The sequence below is a fragment of the Xenopus tropicalis genome, chromosome 5 (genome assembly GCF_000004195.4).
Source record: "Xenopus tropicalis strain Nigerian chromosome 5, UCB_Xtro_10.0, whole genome shotgun sequence".
NCBI classification, from domain to species: Eukaryota; Metazoa; Chordata; class Amphibia; order Anura; family Pipidae; genus Xenopus; species Xenopus tropicalis.
The window spans coordinates 94172346-94197309 of record NC_030681.2 but is presented as its reverse complement, the minus strand read 5'-3'; the positions used below and the strand labels follow the sequence as shown (position 1 = coordinate 94197309).

The following is a 24964-nucleotide window of genomic DNA, read 5'->3' as shown; positions in this document are numbered from 1 at the left end:
CCTGCTCACCTCCTCATAAGGTGACTAAATTAAACATAAAGGGCTTTAAAGGAGAAGGAAAGTAATTTTGGCATTTTACTGTCAATAGATTTGCCACATTAGTGCCACCTAGAACACTATATTTATTCTGCAGAAAACTTTACCATACCTGAGTAAAGAGCCCTAGAAGCTTTCTCTGTTTGTTTAAGATTACAGCTGCCATTTTAAGTAGCTTCCTGCTTGCAGCTCTAGCCTTGGTAGCTCAGATTAAATATTCCTAATGGTGGGGGGAGTGAGTTTTATGAATTCTTATGGGGGGCAGGAGAGAGGAGAGAACTGTGCAGACTCTGACCCCGGGAATGAAGGATTCTTCTGAGAGAGGAAGTCAGATACTCTAAGAACATGTTTACAAAAAAAGGAAGTAAGAAATCCTGTGTTTCTTTTAATAGAGGACTCTATTGCAGCATTACTGTGCTAAGTGCTTATGGCTGTATTTACATATACCTTTCTGATAAAGCTTACTTAGTTTTTACCTTTCCTTCTCCTTTAAGAAAAATGTATTTAGACATTTGGAGCCCTTTTCCCAATTCAAAGTATTGTAACTATGGTCACAAAATTAAACTTGAGCCTGCTTTTTCTGTTGAATCATGTACAAAGCAGCTATTTACACTGGAGGATATGGGATGGTTATTCCAGCATTCCATAAGTGGTGTGGGTTGCATCAATAGGCACTATGAACTTGCTTCCACTGAACTGAACAAACAAAAGGAATTCTGGGAATGAATTTCCAAAGTTTGAAGCAGCTTCAAACCCAGTGGGTGAGCTGTAGCCTATAGGATAAACCCATGTAAATGGGATTTTTTTAAGAGTTTGGAATTCATTCCCAGAATTCCTTTTGTTTGCTTTTGTCTGTATGAGGCAGTCTCCTCAACCTAATTTATTTGTTTGTTTCCTCTGAACTGGAAACTGTTCTACACTCACTCTGTCCTGCTGCAATGTGTTCTGTTCCAATCTCTCCAGAACTTTTCTCCGTTTGCCTTTTTCCCATTTGTTCTTAGTTCCCCTTTGGGCCCCAGCTGTCATTAATGTGGAAGACTCACTACATTCCCCTTTAGAATTCGCTTACAAGTACTGTACATGTTGAATGCCTGATAGGAATGTTTTACTAGCATATACATATCATAACATATATATGTGCGTGTGTGTGTGTATGTGTGTGTGAATGGTAAGGAAATAATGTTATTCCTAGCATTATTAAAATGCTCCTGGCAGCAGAGATGCTTAGGATATTTGTAGCAGAATAAAAGAAACAGATGGTTTCCCCATAACTGTGCCCCTGTCTAACTATCAGTCTTAATTATGACATGTTCACTGTATGTCTTGTGTGAATACTCACCTTTTACTGATGTGGTAGTAGTGGTTGCTTGTCTGTGCTATGCTATTTGTTGTGCCTCAGCACACCTGCAGCATTATCTATGCAGATACTCAATATGCTCTTGCTGTATCCATGGACCTGCAAACACAGCCATTTTCTTGCTGCAGTTTCCTCTGGTAACAATGATATGTTGTTAATTCTCCCATACATTTTCAGACAAATATGTTTTAAGGGTCATTTATGCAATTCAGTGCAGAAAATAGACTCTGATAACATCTGTTCTTGTAGCAAAAGAGGATATAAGCTATAAATAAGATACTGGAACTTTTCTGACCCATATGCATGAAGGTTCTAAAAACAATTTCGGCATGAGAGCATAAAATGAGCGGAGACTCTTGTAACACCCTAGCTGTGCTTTTGATAATGTATTGTACAGTCATATATAACTATAGTGGGATTGTATCTTTAACACTATATATATACTTGTATGGGTATATATGATTTTTTCTTTAAATAAAGAAACAAGAAATAGTTCAAGATGTGAGGCTTAATGATATTTATTCTACTGGTGCCTGTAAACGAAGCTTTAATTATGATGGGAGAGTCACTCACTATACTGTGCGTCTAAGGATTTGGTATCAAGTAATAGTTGTAATATTTAAGATCTCTTACATGATTTTGTATTTAATGTATAGGGTACATGTATTTATGAACTTTTTAAAAAAATGACCTTTGGTCATTTGGAGACCAGTTTGTGTCTGGGTCATACATCAACTAATTTTTTCCAGAAACTATCAGATGGATCTGCATTTGATTGCCATTGCACTAAAATAGCTATTTTAACATAGAGTAACTGGTGTAAGTAATATAAAGCAGGGGCAGACCAAGCCAGCCAGGTGCCCTAGGGTAGGCAGAAGCCCCCCCTCCCGTTAAGCCCTAGGCAGACAGGTGCTTCTTCTGCTTACTTTTAGTTCTAGGCCTGACAAAAAGGTTGATATGACCAAACAAAGTCCTCCATCACACCTAAAGGGCACACTCTAGGAGAATGGATGTTGGGAAATTACAGGGTACACTGATGTATTTCAACAAAGCAGTTCCCAATCGTTGGATGGCCAGGCATTACTAAAATGATGGAGAAAAGAGCCAACAGCTGAATTACATTTGGGGCAAAGGTCTGAGATTTAGGGAAATAACTTTGTTAGCCTACAGGGTGTCAAGTAGGGATGGTTCAGAAATGTAATTTGAATAAATCTATCTCTGACATTGTTATTTCTGGAACTTGCTCTAGGGCATTGTCCCACATTTGGTCATTCAGATCTGGAATGCCTTTTTGTCGTTTTTCTTTATTTATAAACCTATTATTTGCATACTCCATACAAATGTGTAGGCCTAGTAGAATACACCCATGAGCACCTAAAGCTTAGTTCTGTTTTAGCCAGGACACAATTTCTAATTTTTTTACACTCTTGTATGATACCAGTGAACTGAAGGAAAACCAGTCTAATTCTAATGTTTAAAAATGATTTACTGCCTTGGCTTGGCAAATATAGGCCTGTAAGTTTCACATCTGTAGGTGAGTAGTTATTTCAAGGTTTGCTTGATCAATTATGAGACTATGACCTGAAGCCTGGCCAATCAGCATGGTTTTATAAAAGACAAATCATGACAAACTTTATGCGGTGTAGGACGTTGGACATTGGTGTGACACAAGATTCTTTTTTAAGTCCAGTTTTATTTAATATATTAAAGAGGGCATTGAAAGTAATGTATCTGTTGTTGATAACAGAAAAATTAGACTCTAGCAAGCAATGCTAATTATTAGCAGTAAGAACCAAGACAGCACTATACTGTATTAAAAGTGGTACAGATTTACATGAAAAGAGGACAATTGTTTCCCATCTAGAATATGTAGTGGAATATTGGTCTCCAGTACACAAAAGGGACATTACTGAAATGGAAAATATTGAGGGACTATAAAGAATATATGAATGCTTTCATTTATGAAGATATTGTTTACACTGGAAAAGAGGTGTTTAAAGAGTGATATGACCAGGTTGTATAAGAATAGTAGAGGAGTCTATATGATGCCTAATGCTCCAGTATATTGTTCCAGAGCACATAAGGCACCCCTGAGATTGAAAAAAAAGTAGGTTTTACCTTAAAGTGCATAGTTTTATACTGTGAGCTGTAAGATTTTGATATTTCATTCCTGAAACAGTACAGGTATAGGACCCATTATCCAGAATGCTCGGGACCAAGGGTATTCCGGATAAGGGGTATTTCCGTAATTTGGATCTCAATACCTAAAGTCTACTAAAAAATCAATAAAACATTAATTAAACCCAATAGGATTGTTTTGCATCCAATAAGGATTAATTATATCTTAGTTGGAATCAATTACAAGGTTCTGTTTTATTTCTACATAGAAAAAGGAAATCAGTTTTAAAATTCTGAATTATTTGATTAAAATGGAGTCTATGGGAGACGGGCATTCCGTAATTCGGAGCTTTCTGGATAACGGGTTTCCGGATAAGGGGTCCGATACCTGTACTAGCTTAGACAGATAGTTAAGTAGTTAAACATAGCAACACTTTTTTTTTCCACTTGGTCTTAATTGTAGTAAACAAGGTCCATTAACTTCACAATTAAAATTAAGCACTTAAGTAGTTAACCCATGATGCAAAATAAAACATTTATTTCCACATTTTTAAAATGTAATAGGGTATTATGGAAGGGGTAAATTATGATACTATGACCATACAACTTTTTGTATGCTGCAAAAATATTCTTCTGTTTATTTATGTTAGTACTGTAAACAGTGAAAAATGAACCTTAGTGCATTGAAAGTTACTGCCATTATCAACAGTGTGGTATCATAGAGAGCAGCATTAGAAATTAGACCTTTTTATAAACTCTAAGCCAAGCTAAAATTGCTTGTTGCAGTTCTTTTAAAATGCAGGTCATCCAAAAGTGCTTCAGATAGTTTTCTCAGTCTATAAACTACCACTCATTGTTTTCTGAAAAAAATAGTAAACTGGTAGTATAGAGCAAGGGACTTCTTATTCACCAGAAAAGCAATTTCAGATCAAATGTTCAGTCCATCAGTAAGAATAAACTCTCCTGCTGAACAGGATAAGGGCATTTACCTTAGAAATGTACCTCTCGGCTATGCTGGATGTCATGTGTGATCATGTGATTGACAGAATAGAATAAGTCCAATGTTTGAAAATTGGGATTTACTGGAATGCCACATGATCTCAAGAAGAACAAAAGAACTGTATACTTCTTGCTGTATTGTATTGAGCTGTGCATTGTTAATTTAAAGTACTTGTTTTTTGGTACAGTAGTGCTGTTTGGGTTCCAAACAACAGCTTGGTAGGTACTGTAGGTGTTCTCAGAGGGTGTCTAAAATAGCATTGGGCTAATCGAAAGGTGTACTTTTTAACAATGTATTTACTAAAGGTATAATTTAGACTTTGTGACTGTTTTCATAATATACTGTATGCCAACTGAAATGAAGAAACGTTTGCATGTAAATAGTTTTTCTTTTAATATATTCCAGCACATGTGTCTTCAGGCTTTATGGCACTTGTAAATATCAATATAATTAAAGAGTGTTCCAGTACTTTAGATCTGACAACTAAGTAACATATCTCCTGATTAATCTTGTATACACAGCTAATGGTCAGTGGAATCCTTGGGGACATTGGAGTGGCTGTTCTAGGTCATGTGATGGAGGATGGGAGAAAAGAACACGAAGTTGCCAAGGTGCCTCAATCACTGGTCACCAATGTGAAGGATCTGGGGAAGAGGTTAGAAGATGCAATGAGCAAAGATGTCCGGGTAAGTGCAAAACTTGCCAGAAAAAACACACTGCTTGTATTTGAAGACACAAATTAAATAGAATATTAATGCACACAACCACGACCACCGGGTATACATAATTCTAAGCAGGGGCATGTACTGTTCACATTAACAAGGTTTTTATTTCTGGTGAATATACAAAATAAGTTAATTTTTAACATGTCTGGTTATTAGAACCTATCCTTTTACATATTCTATAAGTAGCCACTAATTAGTTTAAGGAATTCTTCACGCACAAAAGTATGAGACAAGTTATAAATACCATCAGCATCAGGATTTGGATTTATTCAAATATAGCTCCTTGGATTAGCAGGCTGAAATGGCAAGTTTTGTCAGAGACCACAGTCATTTGCAAGTCCAAATATCATGTTTGTGAGATGACTTAAAAGGATTGCTTCCCTTTATGTTTAGATGGAAAAATAAATACAGAGTAATACATTGCAGCATTATAAATTCCTGGTTTGTATTTATTTTAGTTGGGGTTTCTGGCATTTATATAATTTGCATCTCAAAAGATCTTTTTAGCTAAAATGCTTCTGTAATATCTTATAATGCTCATGAGATTCCCTGTGCATGCAAAAGCTAATACTGACCGGTTACACAAAAAAAAGCCCTCGGAATACAGCTTTCAACCAGGCGGCAATGAGTATCATTTTGCCTATTTCAACAACAATGTGTTGCTGAAGGAAGAACACGAAAGCAGTATTTTTATTTCAGTTTAGTTTTCAATGTCTGCATTAGAAAACAAAGGGAAAAAATAAAAAGCAGGCAGATGCAATCTTGTTTTCAAAGGTTGCCACCTGCTGTTAATAGAAAATGTTACAAATGCATCCATAAGAAGAATATTACAATGCCTTGCTGCTGTATGTGTTCAGTTCTATTCACTAAAGGAAAGATAATTTTATTATAAACAAGAACAGAGAGTACAAAAAATGCTGTTAGTACCAATGCTAAAATTCATTTCCAGGGCAGGAATTAGAAAAGAATTAGGTACAATGCTATGGTTTTTGTATTATTCCTGCAGTTGAAATAATTTTGCATTTATATAGCAGTATGTAACTCTTATATAGTCATAGTTTTGCATTTAATTGAATCTGTAACTCTTTAAATGGTTGCTGCATTTCAACTCCCAATAACCTCAGCTATGAGAAGTATTTATGTTATAACTGTGAATCATTATGAAGATGGTAGTGCTTTCATAAAAAGAACTGTAGAGCAAAAAGAAAATATATGGGGAGACATTCCTCCCGTAGTGATAAAGACAAGATCTTTGTGCCCTATTATTATTCTGTGAAGTAAACGGAAGTACTTGCACTCATGCTGAAGTGCTATTTTCTTGACACATTTTATGTTGTTCAAGAGTAGAATATGCCTGATTTTTGGTATCCACCAGCTCTTTTAAATGCTAGCACAAAGGGGCACAGAAGCCTGGTAAAACTCAGTGTATCCATTATGCCCAGGAACAATACAATACAGCATAAAGTTCATGTGAGCTAAAGTGGTGGTTTATTATTATATTATATTAATAATATATTATTATTTATTATTATATTTATTATTATATTTTCATTGCTTTATTTTCTGTTAATGACTTCTTAGAACAGCCATGTTACAAAGGTATTTACTATTTTTTTTTTAAATTGTTTACAAATTCCAGTATCACAGCCAGCCAAATAATAGGGTCTATATTCAGTTTTTCAAGTTTTTTTTTATAAAACTATTTATATTTATTCATGAAATCCTTGGGGGCCATTTTTTCATTCTTTGCAGAGTATGTAATTTGTGTCATAGGACTGACAAAATAACTCAAGTTTTCTGCTGAAAGAAAGCTGGGTTTAAAAATGTACAATAATGGCTAGTCTTTTTGTTCTATAAAGTCTCTCAACCCAGAGGGGGGTCACATTGCAGTTGCAGATGATATTACAAGTTATGCCCTAATTTTCAGTGAAGATCTGCTGGAAAACATCATTGGGTTACAACTATTAATAGGATGTGCTAGGAAGCCGTTCCATGCCTAGAATGTAGCATTATCAGTGGGATGTTCATCCTTTGTACCCAGATATCCTCACCAAAATGGTTACCAAATATATAACCTTGCATTTATTTTAGTCCATATTAATAACTTAAATGAAAATGTGTACAAATGGCAATTCCGCAGTATAATATGGAATGCTGAACATTCTAAACAGTCTGCATTTTTCAGTGGGATTTCTCTATTTCACATTTTCTTTTGGAAGTTCAATTTACAGGCCACTGGCAATTTTTGATTTGCATTTTTAAAATGCATCAACATGCATTTCACACCATGTAACACACGGACCATTGCACAGAACTTCAAAAACACAATATGTAAGCTTGTCTCTTTTTTGATAGCATGCTTTTATTAGGGAGTTAATTTCACTCTTTGATGTCTGCTAGTGCCTGAGCAATCTGTTGCTTACAAAACCCAATTTTACATCATAATATTGAATGTATTCATGCATTTTACATTATTTTGTATGTACAGTACGTGTATGTTTATGTGAAGCTTGTAATGTATGTAGTTGCTTACAAAAAAAAAAAATAAGCATAACCATTTCTTGTTAATTGAAACTATACCCCCCAAACAATGTAGGTAAATCATTCAAATATCCAAAAAAAAAACACCAGCAACTCCAAGTTTATGTAAAAAAAATAAATTGTGTATTAAAAACGCGTGAACAACCAACGTTACGTTTCGGTCCCCATCGGGACCTTGAGAGTTGGCTGTTCATGCCTTTTTTAATGCACGAATGATTTTTTTTTAAATAAACTCGGAGTTGCTGGTCTTTTTTTGGATATATATATATATATATATTCCAGTTGAGCAGGATTTAGGTCACTTAAAGTAGAAGAAAAGGCATTTTGCCATTTTACTGCCAATAGATAAGCCACATAAGTGCCACCTAGAATGCTATATTTAATTTGTAGAAAGCTTTACCATACCTTTGCTCAGGATAGCAACTGCCATTTTAGCTTGGTCTCAGTAGCTTCTGTGCTGAAGCACTAGCTGTTGGTAGCTCAGATCACACATTCTGATGGGAGGGGAAGTGAATTCTTATGAATTCTTATGGGAGGGGGGAGCAGGAGAAGGGAGAGAGGAGAGAGCTGGGCAGATTTCTGGCCAGGAATGAAGGATTTTTCTGAGAGAGAAAGTTGGATAAGGAAGAACATGTTTACACAAAGGAAGACAAGAAATCCTGTGTTTCTTTTGATAGAGGACACAGTTCAGCTTTTCTGTGAGTGCTTATGGCTGTATCTACAATGAACTTTCTGACAAAGCTTACTTAGTTTTTACCTTTCCTTCTCCTTTAACATGAAATATCTATCTGTTGGTTAAGTATTCATTTTAGAGGTGTAGTTGTCCTTTAATACTGAAATAGAGTTTTAGGATTAATAACACTGATAGTTTCAGTTGTGGATGATAAATACAGATAGACAAAGAAATTATGCATTGAAGGTATGGAAAAGTCTTCATGAAAGGTTTAAAACACCCTTTAGAAAGTTATAGGAGGATAAAGGGAAATTTCCAGAGATATTGGATGCGTATTTAGGTGCAGCTGAGTGAACTGCTTTGTAGGAAAAAGAAGAAGTCTTGATACACGGAAAGAGATTTAATTAAGTATGGTTTTTACAGACTTTAGAGATGCTGAAATAATAGTAGCTAATAAAAAAAGAATGGGCTGTAGAGCAAGGAAAGTGCAAATTAGGTATGCTAATTAATAGGAAATTACAGTAGTCTAAACAGGAAGCCATGATAGCATCTATTTTATGCTGTACACCATAGATCACTGTAACAATTTGTTGTTGCTTTCTCCGTGTGGCCATTATAAACATATGTTTTAATTTCCTAAAAGATACAATTATCAGAGATAAAAGTGTTGTACATATAAGAACATATATATATATATATATATATATATATATATATAAAGCACTTTCAAAATAATGTCCTTTAAAAAGTAAAAAGTATTCATCCCGATCACAACCAGTGTATATATATTTACCTTCAGAAAATACACATTCTTCTTATTGAGAAAAGAGAAATATACTGTATGTCTCAATTACGTTAAAGCCTACAATATTAGCCTGTCAAACACTTGCAGAATGTCACGGTCATTAGTCAGATAAAAAACTGGTCAGTCTAAGAAGGAGACTATTAGACATGACAATACGCACTCCTGTTAAAAATATATATAGCACAGCATCATTGCTTCTCAGCAGAAAGTGTCAAACCGTGGTTTGTATTTTGAATAGGTGGAAATAAGAAATACAAATTAATAACAGTAGCTCAACACTATATACTCTCTATATTCTATTTCTCATTGTATGTATAGCCTTTAGAACTCTGTATTTAATTGGATTTCAATATATCAGCTGTTGCAACATACCGTTTTATATATATAATATTTATTAACGTAAAATGGTAGCTGTATCTCATTATTATCATAACCAAAGTATGCTTTCCAATTATAAAAGATTACTGTGAAAAAATTGGGTAAAATGGATGACAGTAAATGAAAGAATTCTGCTCGCTACCTTATGTTCCCTTCCTTTGGTTTGAACTATATTGAATGCATTGTATTCTATTATTAGTCCTTAATAGGCAAAACCTTGCAGAAAAACCCAGTGTATGGCTCAGCCCCATTATCTGGCAGAAGCATCTTTGTTAACAGCCTCCGTGTAGTGCGCTGCTTCCATCTTACTGTACATAATCAGTGAACCTTCAGTGTATTCTGAGTGCTTATATGTTTATTGTCTATACTTCAAATTTTCCAAGGTTGCCATAGCATCCATTTATACAGCGCATTAAAGTAGTCCTCCTATTTGAAAACTATATTAAAATAGCCCTACAATTTGAAATACTTGCAGTCACCTATGCAGTCAGATACCTTGCATTTTTATTTATAAATATTAGTATGCTAGTGTGACAGGAGTCATCTTGAATTTTCATTTGGAAATTGCTTGTCATTTTTTTTTCAAGACAAATGGATTGATCCATGAAAATGAATTGTATGCATAGAAAATGGTAAACATTCACAAGAGTGCACGGTTATCAAAGAGAAGATTTAACAGAAAAAAACTGCAATAAATCACATTATTTTTACAGGGGCATAGATTTTGTGGGATTAGATTGTAACAACTAAAATTACAGTCCTTTATCTTGAAGTTTCAAACTTGTCAACTTGTCCAAGCTTTAAATAGCAAATCTTATTTTTATCTTTCAGTAAGATTTTCAGGTCACAAAAAGCACGCGTACTTTTCTATCAGACTATCGCTTAATAATGTGTGAAGATATGAAATTAACATATTGTAATGTTTAGAAAATATCTGTACCTTAGCTACTTGCACTAGTTATTTTTATTGCAGGCAGCGCCGGATATCTGTTTGGGGCACCCAAAGACCGCCCCATTTTCCACCACGCGCCCCCCCAGGATCCTTTTCGCTCACATAAGGAGCACTGGGGACAGGACACACTGAAGTTTTTGCACGTCCCGTCCCCAGTGCACTGTGTGTGAGCACATTTTACATGTGGCTGGGCAGCATGCTTCAGAGTGCTTAGCACCTGGGGGGTTTCTGGATAAGGGTTTTTTTTTCTGTAATTTGGATGACCATAATTTAAACTCATTTCCACGAATGTCTGACATTTACAAAAAAAAATCCAAACTAAAAAATTCTAAGTGGGTAGATAACCTACAGACATCAATAGGATGATATTAAGTTATGCAGGTTACAGTGGTTGACACTTTGTTATGCAAGTACTCCAAGTGCTAGTCTATGGGGCACATTTATCAAAGTCCGAATTTTGGATGTTTTTAAATACAATGAGCAAAAATTTGTATTGATAATAATAATTTCTGATGTGCGTTAATTGTGCAAAAATTTGTATCGTGGTCGTACAAAAATATTGTGGTACGAGTTTCGAAATTTTCGTGTCGTAACGATCGTAAACAGCGCAAAAAGCTTCCTGACTTTGAACCTTCAATGCATGATTTTGGAAGCCTCCCATAGGACTCAATGGCATGATACCGAAGCTTGAATGAATTTCGAAACTTTTGTAGTCGTTGGGACAAATACGATTTTGTTGCACAAATTGACGCAAAGCACAAAGTTGCAGAAATGAACAACAATATCGTGGAAAATACACAGAATTCTATCAATTTGGACCCATTCGGACCCAATGGTACTTTGATAAATGCACCCCATATGGTGGTCCTTACTATTTACATCCGGTCATTCACAGGCTGACCCCTCCCTGCATGGTAGCATTTCTTGGGTCAAGTGTCTCCTGACCAGGGTATTGGTCACAGTCACAGGGCATAATCCACCCCAACCATTAGTTTTTATAGGAAAGAGATTGCCAAAACCAAAGTATTGGTTCCACAAGCTTAATCCTTTTTTTGTACTTAAGCAGTATTATTTTGCAGGAAGAATGGCCAAACTTTCTTGTAGTTATAGTGCCACCATACCTGTCCTTTTAATAGTGGCCTGTGTCTTTAAAAATAGGTGTTGATCTGACAATTTCTCTCCTCTGAAAGCCATATGCAGGGGAGGAACTAGAGGTGGAGCCAATGCTTTGGTCTTTGCAATCGCTTTTCTTTCTCATATTGAGAAAATATCTGCTCATTTTGTGACCTAGCCAAAAAAGTGGATCTTCAGGTGTATGGGCAGTTTAGGTTGTGCAAAGGTGAGTGGATGTACACTTTTTTCATGAGCGTATACTGTATGTAAGTTTTCTCTCACTGTATCCTCATTTATTCAATGTGTATGTTGTATTTTCATACTATGCACCATTTCTTTTGTTTTTCCTACAACCCTTTTTGCTTTCACTTATTTTCTCTTGCTCACTCATGCCTTCCAATCAGGTATTGTCTACAGTTTCTTCCTCTTCTCATTGGATTCTTCAGTCCAATCAGTTAACGCCATTTTTTTTCTTCTCCACTGGTTTTAAGGATATGACTTAGTTATATTGGATTTATTTGATATAAAAATAAACCCTTACCCTTTTGTTGCACATGTATCTGGAAAGGCGCTGTATTATAAATACAGACCTGCTTTTGTATTGTAAATAAGTGCTCACTAAATGTTGTGGCCATAAAAGAACATCTCAGAAAGCAATATAAAATCTTGTATTATTCACGTTAAAGGGAAAAACGCCTCCTTTTTCCCAAGAGCTCATTTAGTTTGGGCTTATGGTTGCACAGTGGGGAATATAGGTTTATGTATGACTAGAGTAGAATTTGTGTGGAATTTTAATGTTCTGACTGTTTGTATGGGTTTCCTATGGATTCATCCCACAATCTAAAATCATACTGGCAGGTTAATTGGTACCGGATGAAAGTAATTCTAGAGCATATGTGTTCTTCTGTCCATGACAGGGAAATAAGGAAACTTTACTGGGACAGAGACTAATAGGAACAATTAAACATTAAACATCACTGCAGGGTACATGGGCACTATAAAAATAAAGGATAACAATAATTTCCCCTAATAATCTTTTTTTTCTGTGTATAAAAATAATAATGTATATCGTACTATATGACTGGGTTTTTTTATGAAATATTATCAGCACTGTAGTGTTACACAGTGCACAGTATTAGATGAGATTTCTGTGCCACTGACTAGCTGGATATGTCTTCCCAAATGCCCCTTCGCTAACATCACTGTGCTGATTTCCTTTTAAGTGACATTTATTGCAATATTCATAAATAAAACATTTGCAGAGAAGGAAAAACAGTTAATTATATATACTCTAGTTAGGGAAATAGTTATTCTAACTCTAAAGTGACAAATGACTAAAAAAATTCAGCGTTAACAACAATGTAATACAACTCCATAAAATCTCATCATGCTCCAGTTCCTCACACACACTTTGTCTTTTGGAAGATGATGCAACTCTGAATACCTTCCCATCCCCTCCAAAAACATCAAAAGATGTGAGACTTGATATAGCATGATTTTTCTAAACACACAAAACAAATCTTTGAATTACAGGTATAGGACCCATTATCCAGACTGCTTGGGACCAAAGCTATTCCGGATAAGGGGTCTTTCTGTAATTTGGATCTCCATACCTTAAGTCTACTAAAAAAAACAATAAAACATTAATTAAACTCGAAAGGATGGCCTTTCTGTAATTTGGAGCTTTCTGGATAATGAATTTCTGGATTACTACAAACAATATGCTATATCCCAAATAATATTTGGTAGAAATGACTGGGATTAAGGGCCAATGTGGAGTGTATTCATTTTTTTCAAATCAAATGTTTGATATTCAGACATATGCCAATTCATGCTACTAAATATATAAATAGATAACATCCATTGTCAGCAAGGGGTTATGTGTGTATAGACTACTTCCCTGAAGGAAAAATACCTTTCGCCTTACATTTACTGTGAATTATATTCTATTGTTTATATAACGTTTATAAAATATGCATGTGTCCTGAATAGTACTTATGCAGCATGGAACAAACCAGTCAGGAACAAAAATGCTGAATTCATAATTAGCAGAATAGAATTAGCAATTTCAGAGACCTTTTCTTTAGATCAACTCTTTGCAAGGCATTTGGTTTCCAGGAGGTGAGGAGTTAAGAGTTTCAGGCAGTCTGTCAGTTTGATAATCATCGGGCCAGTGTAATCTGCCTGATGCAGTGAATTATTGTGATTTATTCTGTCATCAAATGTTACTGCACTACAGATATCTAAGGATTTTTAATATGCGACCTGTGTAGCACAAAGCTTTAGCATTACAATCTACACGTGCTAGTCAACCTGATTATTTTTCTGTCGTCTGTGCTTCCAGAAAAAGCGAGTGTCCTGGAAGCCTTGACAGCAGTAGGAGACCACTAAGATAAGAGTGATAGTGGTTGGATGTAAATTTTGGACTAACGTGAATGGTTCTGTTTTATAAATTTCACACCCTGGCACTCAAGGTGTATGATTATCATTTGATTGGCTCCTAAATGTTACAAATATCTTACAATCAGAACCTTGAGAAACCTTGCATGCAGCCAATTTGTCACCTGCCCAGCCTCTTATCTACCTCCTAACCTGTGCATCATATAGATTTCCAATTTAAGGACCTCTGGTGGGTTTAGGGTTGCCACCTTTGCCAGGGGCTAAACCGGAACAAAGGGGGTGGGACTGATGGTATTGAGGGTGGGGCAGTAAAGCTAGGGATGGACACCATGACATCAGATTTACGCACATTGGGTGGGATTATGATGCCGAGGTGCAGTTACAGCATCACTTACAATTGGCGGGAATTCTGTTTTGTTTTTTTTTAATGGAAAACTGGGATGTCCGGTTCAAAACCAGATGGTCGGCAATATTCGAGTACGTCTAATCCTTTAATTGTATGAGGTCTGTTGAGCTAGTTCTCCAGAAAGCTCTAAAATTTGCTTTTTCTTTCTGTAAAAATAAGAAATTAACTGTACTTGATGGTAATTAAGCCATATTAAAAGAAAAAAAAATGGGGTTTTTTTGGGTTTCACAAGGCTGAAAGCCGAACAGACAGTTGAGACCCGAACAGGCCTAAAAAAAACCAAACTGTTCAGGTCAAAACTGATAAGGCAACTCTAGGTGGGTTCAGGATGCAGACGGCTCTATTTATTGCCTCTTGCACCCTCAGCAAGCTGAATTAAAATCCTTTCTGAAAGTGCTCTATAAATGACAAAAGGGAGCACAAGATAAAGCCTCTTTGTATTCTAGCACTTTAGGCAGGAGATTAGGTATATAGCCCCTTATGTCTGAATCCTCTGCTGCTGCTGCTGCTGCTGCTGCTTTTCTGTAATAGTTGAAAATAAATTTTAATCACTGTGCTGCCAGCTTCACTTTAGTAAGACTTTTCTCTGTACACCTTTATTTCAACTCCTTACAACCCTCTAAAAACATGGGCTTGGGGGTTAATCCAGTCCAGAATTTTTGGATATTGTCAAATTTGGCATCCAAAGGGCTTACTAAATAGCACTAATTATCTTGATGGCTAATGGCTCAAATAAGTAAATCTGAATGAAAGTGAGATCCTCACACTTTGCCCTTATATAATCTATGAAAATTCCTACTATAGCCCACTACTGAAGGGTAAATTTTGTTAGGGTGAAATTTGGAGGGAACCCTTTTGGATATTTTAGTTCAATAGCTAAATAGCTGGCCCAAACCAAGCAATTGGCTTTAAAGTGGCACCTGAAGTGAAAAACTATAAGCATGCTAATTGCAGCTACAGAAGGCCAATTAGCATTTTAACAATCCCAAATCTATGTTGGGCTTTAGAATCACAAAGTAAAAAAAAACAAAGAATAAACAAGGTCATAGCAAACATTAAATAATACAAAATGAATCTAGCTCTATAATATGTCAGGAATGTGGTGCTTAAGTCAAACTAAAAGCCTAAATGTAGAAGGACAACAAAATGCTAGACTGCATCTCATAAATGTCAGTAGTGTTTTTATAAGGGTCAGAATATAAGTGCAATGTGTTGGGTACAATACTAAAATTATACCTTGGTTTTACTTATTGATGCTAGTTAATACTTATAATATATAAGTGTTTCCCGCTATTTTAAATGTCACTTTCATCAGTCACAGGTGACATGCAAAGCAAAATAAACTGTTTAAGCCATAGTTCAAGTATCAGAGAGAAAATCCTTTTCAGTATATTGGGGTAAGAAATCAATTTTGCTTACTTATGACCTTTACTATGAGCTTATTGTAGTGAATATGTTTAGACAACATTTAATGTATAGCCCTGGTGTTGAGCAAATACAAATGCATGGAAAGTGTGTCAAGATGATTGAACAGATCTAAAGTGGGATATGGTTTTACAACCAGAAATGTTCTGAAGTTTTTTTTTTAAGTAAAAGCAACTACATGTTAGCAAAATGACATGAAATGTGATCATTTGTGCATACAGCACTTCTATGTGCAATACAGTCTGGAGTTTTGAATATCTAAAAAAAACAATACCATCCATAGTCACAACAAACATTATGTTTAAGAGCTAAGCTCTTGCATTACTGATGGACTAATCTATGAGGATCAATAACAATATATGATATAATGGTTTTAGAAGTTATTAAGGAGTTCATTATTGATACAAAGCCATGAGGCTTTATATGATATAATATATCATAGGGGTCATATACGAAGGTCTGTGGCTCTGGGGCCCATTTACTTACTCACGAACCGGCGAATGCGTCCGATTGCGTTTTTTTCGTAATGATCGGTATTTGGCGATTTTTTCGGAAAATTATCGCGACTTTTTCGTTGCCATCCGAATGTTGCGTAAAATCTGGTGATTTTTTCGTAGCGTTAAAACTTGCGTGAAAAGTTGCGCCTTTTTTGTAGCCATTCCGAAAGTTGCGCAAAATGTTGCAATTTTTTCGTAGCGTTCGGATTCATTCAAGCTTCAGTATGGTGACTTTTCTTGGGCCAGGTTGGAGCTGCAGGGTGCCATTGAGTCCTATGGGAGGCTTCCAAAATCATGCTAAGTCTGAAAGTTTAGGCCGCCGCTTACGAGCGCTCAATGCGAAAAAGTCGCGACAAGATACGAGCGAATCGTAATGGCTACGAAAAACTCGCGTTTTTTCGCGAAAATCGTATTGGTAACGAAAAAGTCGCGACAATTTCCGAAAAGTCGTAAAGGCGCCGAAAAAATCGCAAAAAATATGAAAAAGACGCAAAATGTTCGTTTTCCAATCGGAATTTTTCCAATTTGAATTTGTGTCTTAGTAAATCAGCCCCTATGTATAGTGCACATTGTCAGCCTGTCCTTACGGTTTTCTGCTGCTCCCTAACTTGTTAGAATGAATGATAAGCAAGTTAGGGGATAGGACAGAGTGCACCGACCTGCAGCCATTGATTTATCCAGGAAGACAGGATGCAAAGTCAGAGCACTTTTCCTTGCACTTTGCACACTACCTTTCCAGTGGTAAATAATCCATCATATCTCATTGATAATCAATTTTTACTACAGTTTACTGCATTACAAATCTCTTACCAATTTAGGAATATGCTATGTGAATTTGTGAGGTGCTAGGGGGGACTGGTCATGCTGCACAGTGGTTCTTCATTTAGTGGTTCCCATACTGAGTCAAAAGGAATTTTTTCTAATGCCAGATTCATGGAGTCATTGATCTTTTTTTTTTCCAAAAAAGCGTTAAAGTCAATGGACATTTTTTCTTGTTCAAATGTATTGGAGTTAATGGACAGATTTTTATCATGCACAAATGCAATGGAATCAATGGATGTTTTTTTCTTACATTTTTGTCTCCTGTGCAAAACGTTTTTTCCCCAGTGAAACAATATGCACAATGAAATTCTTGCAGAAATGCACAAAAATTGTCACCACTTGCAAAAAAGCAAATATTGCCACAGATCTATATCACCTGCAAAAATGACATATAGAATACATATCTAGTATATGGTCATAGAACAGAAGGGTTAAAATTATCTTCTGAATTTGCGTAGGTTATGAATACTTCCTCCTTTTTCTCAGATGTTAAAAATAAATAGTTTAAATAGAACTGAACGATTCATGTAGTCTGACAACAGATGTTGCTGAACTACTCCCATCATCTTTTTTCTATGTTCAGCAATGTAAGCATGATGGGAAAGTTATGCTACAGCAGCACCAGCTGTAGTGCAACAAACTATACATCAAACAGATGTTTTGAAACGTAGTTGTCATTGGGGATGGTACATGTTGATAAACCAGAGGTTAATGTTTTCACTTATTGACAGGCATTATTACTCTTAACCATTTCAACACATCGAAACCTGATACAGAGTATTCTCATTTAAGTATGTTTATTTGTTTGTTTCTTTGTGTGTGTGTTTCACAATTAGTTGGACTTTATCCAGGTCCATATGTACCTATGGCTATTTAAGATTTGCGAAATGGTGAAAAATTTGCGAAACACGAAAAATGACACACGTAAAAAAAATGCCTCGTGCTCCAAAAAAATGTTGCTCGCATTTTTTGATCCAGGAATAATCGAGCAATGGGGAAACGTAGATATTCACTGTGAATCACTAATTGTGACACACAAAATCAGTATGTTTCAGGAAACAAGTCATCCACAGTGTGTGTAAATTTTTGCCAATGTTCTTTTAAAGAGGTAGACAAAAAATAACATGAATGTAAATAGTTCAGCAGAACATTATCAAATTATCAACAACTATCAAATTATAGTGATTTTGCCATCAAACTAAAATACAGTATTTGCCAGGTATGGGTGGTGGTTTCACAACAATTCACATTTGCGGTCATGTACTTTAAAAAATGAATACCTACCTCAATGAGAATCATAGTACCATTGTGACTGGATCATCCTTTCTCACACCTGTGAGAAATTCAATAATTGAATAGAACCATTGTGATTTGATGTCTGTGACTCTACTACCCTCAAGGGTTTTTAATGGCAGTGAATTCCCTACCACTTGTGAACTGAAGAAGCCACTTGGATGAGTGATAAAATGTGTTAAAGAAAGATAAGAAAAAGTCCAGTTGTTTTACACTTAATTCTACCAGAAACAGCAAAGGATCCTGTAGAGAATAGAGTCATGTATTGAGTATGCCATAGGGTTTCCAGAAATCTTAATCCAACAATGACAACTTCAGGGTAATGCAGGGATGTGCCACACACAATGCATATGTTTATTTTTCTCTGTCTTTAAACTTGAGTGTAGACATGTATTACTATGTGACCCCTGAATTGTTAGTGATGTGGTAACCTTATACGTAAACAGTTTGCTTAGTGCAAATTACATTCAAAAATCATTATAAAATGCAGTGTGTTTGTGTATACAGGAATATTGCTGTTCTTTTTGGGAATAGCACAGCAGTAGTCCTTTATTGGTAATATAATCTGTACGGCACTTATGGGAAATATATCAAAAATGTTATTTGCTAATTAAAATATTTATGATTTTACAGTTTAACTGAAAATTAATACAACAATGCAATCAACTTTTTGTGACACATTTTCTCTTAAATATCTTCTGATCAGGACTAAAAACATGTTAATTAAATAAGTCACTTGCGTTTTATGGTCTTTTTTTTTTCTTGAAGGCAAAACTTGATAAATCTCCTTTAAAACTGTTAAACTTGTAAACAGGCACCAAACTGCATAGTTGTTTAGGTCACTACTACTACTACTACTAGCACATTTATTTTTTTAAATGGTGGCTGGACATTAAGGTTTCACTCTACAGAAACCACTAGAATAATTTATAGGTAGAGAATAGATAATGTAAACAAGAAAAAAAGTCTATTTTTGTGTGTAGTAAGTAGATACAGTTATGCCTTCCAGTCTATTGGTGGCTTTGCCTATGTTTTTATGGTTACGATAAAGTTTTTGAATGTCAAACTAAAGACAATCCAACAACTGTGAGCTGCAGTTGCCAAAGGATGTTGAGAGTTGTAGTTTGCAGTGACAGAGAGGAAATTAGTTTGACATCCCTGGTTTTAGGCTGTTAGCAATTAAACGGTTTATCAATATAAATTAGTTTAAATGATTGTCTGCAGTCCTAAGAGCAAAACAGAAGTCAGGAGATTCCAGTAGATTGTAAAGCACATAAATGAGACAGCTTATGTTCATGAAATTAGGGATTCTGAAGATTAGTGAAAATGGCAGCAGGGAAGATAGAAAGAGGGAGGCAAATTATAGAGTAATGAGGTAGGACAGGGATGGAGAGTAGAAGAAGAATTACATATGGAAGCCCTGATGGCAAAATAAATTATTATTTCTTATGCTAAAGAAAAGTGAGGATTTTATGATGAAATATCTGGTTTCAAATATAATTATCATGCTACTTATAGAAAAAAAAAAGTTAACATAGTGTTAAAAAAGAGTAATTAACAGGTTGAAAGTTGTGAATGTAGAATAGTTTCTAAAGGATGGTATGATTTTTTTCTATAAAAGTTATTTGTTCACTTCACTTTAGAATTTGTCAAGATTTGTTATTAAATATTTAGCGTTCGCTGTAACGTTTAGCTAGAAAGCTCCCTACAGGATTTCAGCAAATACAAACCAGTGTCATATCAGTCATATCATCCTGACAAGAAAAGACTGGTGTGCCTCTGGCTTGTGTCTACTGTGTGTCTGGGCAAATGTTCAGCAGCGACTTCCATAAAGAATGCAGATTAACATAGAATATGTATATTTGTGATTATTAAGGTAAGGTGACCTATACAATCACTTGCAGATTTGAAATACAACCAAATCCTTCTATTTTGGCTCCTCTAAATTGCTTCATGGATTTTGAACCTATTATTATATTAGTTGCATATCTGGAAAAGGGGTGTAAAAGAAGCATACTATTGCTTTATGGTTAGGGAGCTACACATTTGGAATAAGAAAGGGGTTGTGAAGTTGAACAGCTGCCTTGTTTTAGGCTGCTGGTTTCACAAAAGCCACTGATGCAGATTTGCAGCCATTAAAGGGACTGTAACACCAAAAAATGAAAGAGCTTTAAAGTAATAAAAATATAATGCACTACTATAATTTATATAATAAGCTGCTGTGTTGCCACGGGGGCAGCCATTCAAGCTGGAAAAAAGGAGAAAAGGCACAGGTTACATAGCAGATAACAGATAAGTTCTGTAGAATACAATAGTGTTTTATCTGTTAGCTGCTATGTGCCTGTGCCTTTTCTCCTTTGAATGGCTGCCTCCATGGCTACATAGCAGCTTATTTATATAAATTATAGTAGACTTTCTAAAGTAAACACACAACTTTTACCAGTGCAGGGCAGCAGCACATTATATTTTAGTTACTTTTATACACTTTCATTTTTTGGTGTTACTGTTCCTTTAATGTTTTTTAATCAGAGATCTACCCCTGCACCAGAAGTTACCCTCTCTAAGAACATTAAGAGCTGAGGTACAAAGTTTTTCCTTTTTCTTCATCCTAAGATTTATCAAGTCACAATTATTAAAAAAAAAAAAAGAGATGCCACCTGAAACTTGTTGAGAAGTCAATAGGTAGTGTATAATTAGCATTCAAGCAAGTTGTTCAAGATTTTTGTTCTTTACACCAAAACTGATTGTAATTATGCCATTCATGATATGCATATTGTTTAAATTCAAAAACTCAGTTTTTGCTAAATACTCCCTGAGGTGTAGTATGTGCCATGAATTTCTTTCTTAGCAAATTGAAAGACATAAGCTGTAGCTTTGAAATTTGGAGATTTTTGTGCCTGAAAATTGGAACAGAAATTGGCTGCATTTATATAGATATATCCCTATAAAAGCATCTATTTCTGTGTTGTCATAAATGTGCTTTTGGCTCTACAGTGATATTTATAACACACACTCATAGAAGCCCTTTTTGTTTTGGCCGTCTAGTCCAATTCTTGGCTTAAACGCAGATACATACTGATCGACACTACAATGAAAAGCTTATTTTTCGAGCAAAAATAATTCCTTTTAAAGGTGAACTCTGATGAGTATAAACTACAAGTGTAGTATCTATTATCGAGAATGCTTAGGAGCTGGGGCTTTCCAGATAAGGTATTTTTTCATGTTTGGACCACCATACCATAAGTCTACTAAAAATTATTTTAACATTAAACCCAGCAAGATTGTTTTGCCACCAATCTGTCTAAAAAGATTTTGCAACACAACATTTTAGGTGTTCCGCAAATCTTTAAAACAATTCATGAATTTTATGGCAAAATGGGACAGATTCGCTCATCACTAAAGGCGACTGTACATGTTCAGATTTTTCTTCTTCCGACGAATGATAATTCTTCCAACCAACATTCGGATATTGATTGTATATTTAAATGCCATGATTTAAAACTAACTTTCAGATCGAAAAGCCCTAAAAATAACAAATCGGAGGATGTTCTAAACATAAAATAATTGGCAGACAAAAATCGCATGAAAGTGACATCCCGGAAATGCATTGTAGGTCACCCAAGATTTCATTGCTATCCAACCTAAATTTTCTAACCTGTCCGATTGACTTAATTATCAGGACAATAATTCGGAGCACACACATGGTCTGAAAATCATACAAAATATAGTATGGCGTGTGTATGGCCAGTTTAACATTATACAGCAAACAACTTTGCGGTGGTCTGGGAGTCCTTATGTTATCTCTCTACTATCTAGCAGTCCAACTGAGTGCTCTAGCTAAATGGCATCTCCCAGAGGTCTCCTTCCCTTGGGTACAATTTGAGGCAAGTGAAATGTTACCTATAAAGCTCAGCATGGTTCACTGAGTGGAAACTTCCCTCAGGAAGAAACATAAGATTACTAATATGATAGTGTCCCATCAAATGACCTTTTGGGATAAATGCAAGGTTAAAAACCACTTAGTATCTGCACGGGCACTTTGACATACTATAGGTTATCCATACGAGGCTGTTAATGTTTAAATGGATTGAAACTTTAAGTGATGCAAAAGTTTATATTTGTTATAAGCACACAGCAGGTACATTTAGATTATAATACTGCTATTAAATCTTTTCAGTTTTTCCAATTTTTATATGATTTACTTTAGGAAGAATAATACTGACATATTAAGGTTAAACAATTTATTTATTCTTTTTGACAATCAGGATAAGTGCACAAATTGTCGCTGCGTGCAAAAAAACGCACGCCATATTAGCCATACACGCCATTACTTTCGGAAAACTACTGGTCTGAAAATGACCATTTCCCTGCAAACTGGAGGATGCATCACTCTAGGGCCAACACATACTTGAATAAATCCCACTGCAAAGTCCATATTGTGTTGCCAAAAGCTCATGAACTGTACTTTTCTATAATTACCGCCTGCCCCAAGTAGGTGTTAATTTTTGCACAGACTAATGCGATATTTAGCGCGTCTATGTGTTTGCGAATCATGCGTTAGTATTATTTCTGCACGATGCGTTAAAATTAATGCCTATAAATGCCTATAAAATGCCTATAAAATATATATCGCAGGTTGACATTTAATGTGCATTCTGATATTTGGGTCTGGTGAGTGCATACACTTACCAAATAGAGTCAGGGAAGGATCCTGACAGCACTTTGCACTTTTCTTTACCAAAAATTTTGTTTTGCATTTTGCACTGATTAAAACTTATTACACTATGTTACACTATATATTTTTTATGCGCTTCCACTACATTTCTTTTGACCGCTCTATTCTAAGATGCACAAGTTACAGAGTACAGGACTAGTGGTTACAAGATAGCCTTCTCTTTACTGCCTGCCCCAGGCTCTTTGCTTGGTTTGTGTCAGGGACGTATGTCTTGCTCTATTTCTTGGCTCCCTGTGCTTGGTCTTTCATTTATTGCATAGTTTCCCTTGTCTGCAATGTGCATATATAAGATTAGGAAGTATATTTTTAATGCTGCGTAAAAAGTGGAGTAAAACATTACCAGTGATGTTGCTCATAGCAGCCAATCAGATGTTTTACTTTGGGTTTTTAACTGTTCAAATGCAATTGCTGATTGGTTGAGTTAAACAATATCACTGGTAATGCTTTACTCCACTTTTTACACAGCATGATAAATATACCCCTAGGTGTCTAATTGGTACTTAAATCTGTATACATATGGAGCAAACTTTATATATTCTTGGCTGAGCATTTTACTACATTTAAAACATACTTATCGCACAACATAATCGCAATTATGGGGCAGTGTGCTCCATGCAGAAGGTGCAGTTTAGCCCTGTCCTTACCAGCCCTTGCCTCAAGCAATATTTTAAAATGAATAAAGCTTATTATTGGTATTAATTTGATCTTTTTTTTTTTCTAAAAATGCACATTCATTTTGTTTTTGAATTTGCTTTGCATGCTAAGGGGACCATTTGTTAAAATTCATATTTTTTTTGACAATTTGTATTTTTTGTGCTAAAACTCAAATTTTCGCCATTTATTATGCATCAAAACAGGAACAAATCCAAAAGTAAGAATACACCATCTAAAATCTGGCGAGGTTATTTAGAAGTCAGGGGCAGCTGTCCTTGATTCCAACTGAAGTATCTTTCTTTGCTTTGTGGTATTAGAGGTTTTTGGAATTTTTCCGACACTTCATTAATTGAAAAATGCAAAAAATGTGCCCTTTCCACGATTTTTACACTATTTTATAATATGTGCTTTTTTAAAATGCTGTTTTAATAAATCACTTGACATTTGGGGTTATAGAGAAAAAGAGTCTTTTCGTGGTTTCAAAACCTCTAGAAACCACAAAAATGAGAATGTTGATAAATGGGCCTCCAAGATTGGAAATCGCTTGTCTCATTAAATATGTAATTTGCATTCATGTTTTTCTTCCCCATACACATAACCTTTCTGCAATTTAGCTGCCCAGTCCCTAGTGTGAAAATAGACTGCTTGGATTTTATTTTCTTGCATAATTTTGTGCCACCAGCAAACACAGAGACACTAAATCCAGTGTCAACGTCAAGGTTATTAATTCTGTAAATGAACTGAAAATAGGTATCCCAATGAAACACCCTGAGGTAATCTATTAACAGATCTCATTCAACAAAAATGTTTTCCATCCATCACTACATTTCAGTCACAAGTCTATAAAACAGCAAATACTATTCACCAATATACTAATCAAGTTTACATTTCTCATATCATAGGCAATAACACAATCAGAATAATGTTAGCCCCTAAGCACTATATGGGACACTGCCTCTCACTAACCACATGATTTCTTGCTATTTTTCAATTTTATCCCTGGGTATTAGTGTTTTTGTATTGAACATCATCAA

General features: G+C 35.4%; 1 protein-coding gene across 4 annotated transcripts in view; it reads left to right on the top strand.

Annotated features, from left to right (window-relative positions):
- Nucleotides 1-24964, top strand: part of adgrb3 (adhesion G protein-coupled receptor B3) — a 475647-nt gene that overhangs the window by 218908 nt on the left and 231775 nt on the right. For all 4 annotated transcript variants that reach the window (XM_012963496.3, XM_004914501.4, XM_002936321.5 and 1 more), the window contains one exon: nucleotides 5033-5197. In XM_012963496.3, coding sequence (XP_012818950.1) covers nucleotides 5033-5197 — 165 coding nt within the window. The remainder of the gene's footprint in view (nucleotides 1-5032; nucleotides 5198-24964) is intronic.